General features: G+C 36.3%; 1 protein-coding gene across 1 annotated transcript; it reads right to left on the bottom strand.

Moving 5' to 3' along the window:
• Positions 1-3,937: 3,937 nt before the first annotated feature.
• LOC311282248 (uncharacterized protein) lies at positions 3,938-6,876 on the bottom strand. The gene is made up of 2 exons (XM_084395883.1): positions 6,634-6,876; positions 3,938-5,039 (listed from the first exon to the last, which is right to left on the bottom strand). Exons 1-2 carry the CDS (start codon positions 6,809-6,811, stop codon positions 4,357-4,359), a joined length of 861 nt encoding a protein of 286 aa, XP_084252009.1. The 5' UTR covers positions 6,812-6,876; the 3' UTR covers positions 3,938-4,356.
• Between the last annotated feature and the right edge of the window lie 661 nt (positions 6,877-7,537).

Below are 7,537 nucleotides of genomic sequence, written 5' to 3' on the forward strand. Positions count from 1 at the left end.
AAAAAGTAAACCAAAAGGTAGAGTTTAGAGATGGATCACACACAGAGGAGGGTGGGTCTTCCAGGCAAATGGCCTCCTGTTCTCGAAAGGTGTGAAATCCGAATGCAAATTCATTGTTAGCAAATGTTTCCATGTGAAAAGAAGTTTCTGTCTATATAATGAAATGCAACAAGAGACTCCGCGCGATTCTGTACCTCAGATCAGCCAATGATGCTGAGACTCTCATGATACTTTTACCTGACATAATAAATTGTAAACATTTGATTTACATTCTGACATTATTTTCAGTAAAGAGTTAAAAAGAATAGTCAAACATCTGCTCACATTTAATGATGCACAGATATCAGTAAAACCTTTTCATTTATGGAGTCAGATGAAATAATGAGAAAATACATATGAGAAAATGTGTTTCATTTAATCAAATTACTTTGCCACGAGGAGAGACAGTAGCGCACAAAAACCTTCACCCGCTGACCGGATGCCTCCATTGGGCCGATCGAGTCGGGCTTACTGCACAATGAATCTCTTACTTACATTGTGTCTGTGGCAGACTTTCTGGATAAGCTCGAGCATGTAAATCCAAGAGCCATGCAAAACAGTACAAAGACTTTGTCCCACAGCTCTTAAAGATGACTGTTCTATACCATTAGGAGAACTTCATGAATTAGCTGAGAATGATGGTTTGACCTACAATGAGATTCCTGAAAGGTGTTTGAGGATTTGTGGATCACATATGTTCAGTGGAAGCTTGTTGAACAGAAGACAAAGGGACATCAAGGATCTGGTAGACCTACAGATGAGGCAGGATAACTGCTTCCAAGTTTGATATATACCCAGAGTCAGCAAAGTTTAAAACTGCAGCCAACAAGGAATAATTCATTTATTTTAAGTTTAAAAGTTATCTTTCAGGATGGGAATGATGAAACGATTGAAATATAATATATTTATGCACCAAACTAACTCTGTGTTTTATTAAAGGAGAACTCCGGTCAATTTTAACATTGAGCTAATTTTTTTGTACATTTGGAGTGCTGTCAGTACAGAGAACAACGACAAAAATCGGTGTTGCCTACAACGTGTTATCCTCTTTTTAAAATTTGCACCCTGTTGACTTCAATGGGGCAAGTTTTAAACCTGCTTTTAGGCTCTTAACATCCTTGATGTGTCATTACAAGTGCACAGGTCATGTGAGTGATTCCTTCGGAGTGAACGCGGGTGAATCTGACTGCAGTAGATGTGAAAGATATTAATAAAAATGATGTTTATTCAGCCAGCGCACATACCTGTATTTACATCCTGTTTTCGGTCGAAGTCCACAGTAGTCGATTGTTGAGTTCACGCGCGTGATCATAGGTACTAAACCTATGCGCGTGAACTCGACAATCGACCGAAAACAGGATGTAAATACAGGTATGTGCGCTGGCTGAATAAACATCATTTTTTATATATTTCTTTCACATCTACTGCAGTCAGATTCACCCACGTTCACTCCGAAGGAATCACTCACATGACCTGTGCACTTGTAATGACACATCAAGGATGTTAAGAGGCTAAAAGCAGGTTTAAAACTTGCCCCATTGAAGTCAACAGGGTGCAAATTTTAAAAAGAGGATAACAAGTGTACTGGTGTGAAATCTTAGCTAAATTACCAGAATGCAAACTTTAAATCTGCAGTAAAGTAGATAGTATATTTTTACAATTCGGTTGAATTATATGTTCAACTGTTTTCAAACAAGATGACAGTTGCAGTTGAAGGGGGTGGATTGGAATCCACTGCTGCTTCAATGTATATGTAATGAGTGATTATAATCCGTATAAAGGTATTAATGAATATTTTTCGTTCTAAATATCAAATGAGTTGAATAACTTCTCTGGAGATTTTACTTTGTTATAGAAGTTACCAGTGAAATGTTCTTTTCATGTATTCTTTAATGTCAGTATTTGATATCTGAATGCAGTACAGTGCTTGCTTATTTAGCCCAGCTTCCAGAAATGAAATAGGGACATGTTTTGTGTTTGAGAAAGGTCTTCAACATGTTAAAACACATAGGGGTCCTTGAAGCCAATAGTTTAAGGGACCATTTCTTTGTTAAAGCCTTACTTAGACTAAAATGTAGCTCTCATTGAGAAAGAACGCATTATCTTGATGTTTTGAGAGGAGACTACTGTTTATAGCCTGGCCAAATCCAACCTTGGAAAAGCTGTGTGTCGGTGTGTGTGTTAGTCTTCTTGCTTACAGGTTAAGGAACCACTAGCATTGTTGGAGATTGACTGAGTTGTTGTTCGAGACATGCTGGCACCCAGCAACCCAAATCTGAGTACCGGAAGGTCACGACGTGCCTAACTTCAGGGTCCAAGTTTCAGCTGCATAATCTATGTGTGGAAAATTACTATGTTTATCAATTTCTTAGCCAATCAGAATCATTCAACCTGTAAGCAATGACTAGCTTAGACCTTGGAAATGGTATAACTGCTGTGATCTTTGTAACTGTAAGTGGGGCGGCCTAGGAACTTCTGTGTGAGCCTTGAAGCTGACTTCTGCTGATGAAACTGCCAACTATCTTCAGTAAAACTTTTCTTCAATTTTTTATAATTCTGACTCCGGGTCTTCTTTCAAACATCTAGGGCCTCATTTATAACCGTTGCGTACGCACAAAACAGGCCCTGAAAGAGGCGTACGCCACTTCCGACCCATAAGTTGTGATTTATAAAAACAAACTTGACGGGAAAATTTGCGCACCTGCACGCAAACTCTGACCCATGCGTATAACGTTTTGGAGATGGAGCAGTTTGACGACACCGATGGTGAGCTGGAGTTAGGCCTAAATGTATTTTTGGTCACTTTTAGACAGAAAATCTTAAGAAAATTAAACATATACAGAAAGATAATACAAATATAATTTCACTCACCAAGCCTAACTTGAAGCAAATATCCATCCCTTCTTAAATGTCCGCGCCAACGAGCGCGTTGAGCCGTTTAGTGAAACTGACGCAAATAACAGTTTAAATAAATAAAATAATGATTTAAACTATGTTTTACTTCTGATATAAACATTTAGATTAAATATGCCATTCAAATTAATGGAGTTAAACACTTAAACATGAAATAATTACTGAGAAGTTACAACATTCATCAATAGAAAGATTTGCGATGTTTTTTAACACTTTTCCTGCGGCGTGCTGTGTTTTAATGTTTTAACCACAGAGATGATTGCTTATCATGATACCAGATTGTCTGAGAAAATAGTTTCGTGCAAATAATGCCCAAGGCCTATCTGTTTCCATTAAAAATATAACTCAATTAAAATTGGAACAGTGGAAAAGATTGAGAAAAACTTTCTCTGAAATGTATATTACACTAATTGATTTATGTATTCAAAATAGGCAACTACATGATTTTTATTAATGTAATGTGTCTTGTAACGTTAAACGTTATCACGTGGATGAATAATCATATGCAAATGATATGCAGATGAGGATCTGCATAGTAAAACGAGGCGTTGTAAGCTCCATATATGGTTATTTCGGGGTGGAGACGCATGCGCGCACAATCTTACGATAACTGGGATTTATAAAGTGAATTCTGCGCAGGTTCTGGCGTACGAACGGTTTTATAAGTCTAAATATTTTTTGGCGTATGCCATTTTTGGCTTTCGGGCGCACGTACACTTTTAGTAAGGTCCTAAACTGTTCACCCCTAACACAGTGCCCGTTCAAATTTTGCATGCTCAAAGTCTACTCTGACCACTGCATTATTAAGACCATCTTTATTAAGACCAAGATTATTACGTTTTTCCAAGCGTGTTCCCAGAATTGTTGGGAAAATGGTTTACACGAAATGTAGTGCTGAATAATTAGCACATCTAAACCACTTTGATGGTGTAAAAACTAGTGAAATAGTCAAAAACTGTAGAAGAAAAGTCTCTGCACACCATAATGCGGAGTAACATTTTTATTTGACAAGCTTGCTTTACAAATATCAATCTCAGGCTTCATCAGAGCAAAACTATTATACACATAATAACTGAAATAACAAGAATATTTACAAAATGTACATTTTCCACTGTCTAATATTGATGAAATAAGTAACCCACTACATTCGGCAAAGTGTCTCGAACTACAGCACTGACGTCTGCTTACAAATCAGGTGAAATGCAGTAAATTTCTCCCCACTAAGAAAAAATTGTGATTAAGCTAACATAAAAAAAAAAAAAAAGTAAATCTGACACACGTTGTGTTCTAAATGTGACTCAAACTCACAGCACAGGATGGAGTTTGTGTGAAATGGCTGTAAAAAAAAAATGACGATTAAAAAAAGCAACTAGCGTTTTTTTAACGCTAATTAAGGCCTTAATTTTACATTAAGGAATTAAAGGCTCCGTGGACATGTATCCAACGTCGAAGAATTCTTGATACCGTTGACTGATGAATCCTGAAGAGCTGACCTAAGAATTCCTCGGACAGTTTGAGGTGCAGCTTCATCAGTGTAAGAAGAAGTTCCTGAGTAGGCTTGAGCGACTGTTTTGCACTAATAGGAACAACTGATGACACAGAACTGAACAATAGCATGAAAGTCTGTAAATTGGGTAGTCCTGTGAAAATTTTCATTTTGCTGTCATCAAAATGTGACGGATCAAGAGAATGAAGTTTTAAGTCACTTTCTAATCCGTAAACTTTTTCTCTCAGTAATTGGCATTCAGTGTTTAAAGATTTGATCTGTTCATGTAAAGAGGAGATGTCCCTGTGTGTTTCATCCGTCTGGACCTCAGTGCCTTGGACTTCAACCGTCTGGGCCTCAGTGTCTTGGATTTCAACCGTCTGTAGCTCTTTCTTTAAAGCAGAACTTTGATGCAGGTTCATGAGAGCTGTTGCAGCTAGCTCTTTACTTGTGTTGGCACTGACAAATCTTTTCACAGAAACTTCTCGAAATCGTTGATATCTCTCCAGGTTGTTGACAGCCCGAATTCGATCAGCGGTGGGTGTGAAACTGAATAAACTTGGCACATAGTCAGGGTGTAGAGGATCATCACTCTTTTTTCCTGAAAGAAACAAAAAATGCTTTACTAGTAACAACATTTGGACTAAATTTCTCGCTAGGTGACTAAATAGGCTAATCTCTATTAGCCACTGGCTAATAAATGGTTAGATTTTATTCGCCACACTGTAAAAAAAATAATTGCTGCCTTAAATTTTTAAGTACAATCAACTTGGATGTTTAAGTTGAAATGACATAAACATCCAAGTTGACTGTACTTAAAAATTTAAGGCAGCACTTTTTTTTTACAGTGTGGCGAATACAATCTAACCATTTATTGAAAATTATATAATCAATAAGTTATGACATGTTTTTGCATTGCTTAACTTATTTTGATGAGCCAAAGCAATGCAAAAACATGTCATAACTTATTGATCATATAATTTTTTGACTAACTTAGCAATGACTAAGTTTAGCACATTTTCACTCACCTAAATTTGACCACACTGGACTTTCACTGTCTGTGTCTTTCCAGCAAGCGCACTACCTATATTAACATCAACAGATGCGCTGAGTATTTGACACATAAACCCTAGTGTGTAGACGTCCGACTCACTGTCGCTTGTCTGAGTGTGCTCTGTGTTTCTCTCACACATGCAAAGAGAGAGAATTGACATGTTACATGTAAATAATATTATTATTATTTTTATTGAGACTAATCAGAAGCCACTGATGATGTTCTGAAATATTCAGTGTCTGAGATATTAGGTGTAACTGGGCAGCGCATACAAGAATAATCATAAGTTTCCTATTTTGTGTTAAAGTTCAAATATTAGTGAGTGCTCTCTGGAGCACAGAAACTTTCAAAAAGGTAATTACATCAGCGTTGAACAAAGTTAAGAATATATAATTGTTTATCTATGCACATGATTGTATAGATTATGTTGTGTGTTATGTTTATTTAAAGAATTATAACATGTAGCCTATCCTTAGGATATGCTAAAGGTAAATGGGCCAACAGCTGTTGTACAAACTTATAACAAACATTTAATGTTGAAATTACAGCAGGGTTGCTTATTTTAATTGACCAATACACATTTGATAGTTTCACTAAATATCTCGTTTTGGAGAAAAAAGATTGGGAATGTTTATTCACAATTCATGCGCTTTGTGATTAAAAGCCTTTTGGAATAGATTAAATGAGCAAGAAATTAAGGACTGGCAAAAAAGAATCATAAACATAAATTTAATTTAGCCTACTCATTTCATAAAATTAAAAATATAATTTAAAGGAAAACTAAATTATCTGTTGCTTCTTTTATAAAGCAACATTTACTTCGTCGTAATTTCAAAATAAAGCTCACTACAAAATGTCAGTTCATAAAGGGAAAAACCCAAACAGTTCTGACACCAAATTGACTTCAAATGAACAAACTGGCATATCAATGGGTTTGAATAGGTGTTAAAGATAAAGGACATATCTATATTTTCGGACTAGGGTGAAGTAAGCCAGCAGGTTAAATTAAAATATCAGGGAGGTGTAGACAGTTATGTTAAATCTGAAGGACTTAAACAGAAAATTTTACGCCTAAGTGGTTCGGCTGACAAAAAAAAACGTCGCGAACTCCAGGGAGGTGTGATCCCAAAATTCCCCATACCTGACACAAAATGGCAACTGCAAATCCACGTTTCGCTGCCTGGATTCCAGTTGTTTCTGCAAAGTGCGGCGATCCATTTGGTTCTCTTTTCTTTTGCTTTCGGCAGTCTGTAAAAAGATAGATTCGATTTCTTGTTGAATCTGTTTTTACAGTCAATCGCAGAACAGCTCTTTCCCATTTTAGGTTTTTTTTTTTTCTTCCCTGCTTTCAAGCTGAACACAGCACTGCCACTCAGTGGGTAAAGCAACCGCAGTTTCTTCCGCATATGACGTCAAGTGCAGCAGAGCATCGGGTACGGTGGCCGAGAGAACTCTTGATCAAGAATTTGTGTTACAAAATGCAACACGTCGCGTGTCATGCGCAGCGTCTCCTAGACTCGCACGCATCACACTGGTGCGGTGCCCGAGATAATAACCTTTAAAAATATTTATTTTGTTTAGAAAATAGCCTATCCAATAGTCTAAAACCTTGTTGAATTAGGCTTATAGAGTAGTAGGCTAGGCCTATAGGTTATCCAAAGTTCATTCTTGTTCATTTTCTGTGTTCATAATTGTTCACGTTTTTTTTTTTTTTTTTTTCATTTGCAATCCATTCCATTCTGAATAAACAAACAATGCAGTTTACATGCTTCATCCTTGTTGCTTTATTCATTAAGATAATAATTAATAAATGCACACACAATTATCCGTGAACTTGATAAATGTTGCAGATATGTTTTACTATGCACAAACAAATGTCTTTCAACTTATGTGTGCAAAATTCAGAATTAAATGAATGTGCAGCAATGTGTACAAATAAAGAGTCTGTACGTGTTGTATCCATTAAATAAGCGCATTTAGTTTCATATTTGTTAAAATATTATAATGTTATTTTTTTTCTATTTATGTTGATTATGAAAAGTGAA

Source organism: Rutilus rutilus, assembly GCF_951802725.1.
Source record: "Rutilus rutilus genome assembly, chromosome: 22".
Taxonomy (NCBI): Eukaryota; Metazoa; Chordata; class Actinopteri; order Cypriniformes; family Leuciscidae; genus Rutilus; species Rutilus rutilus.

Excerpts from the sequence above, each read along its gene's own strand:
- LOC311282248 (XM_084395883.1), bottom strand. The coding sequence starts at position 6,811 with ATGGGAAAGAGCTGTTCTGCGATTGACTGTAAAAACAGATTCAACAAG. Across the intron at positions 5,040-6,633 it reads CAGTTGCCATTTTGTGTCAG|GAAAAAAGAGTGATGATCCT; the intron begins GTATGGGGAATT and ends TGTTTCTTTCAG.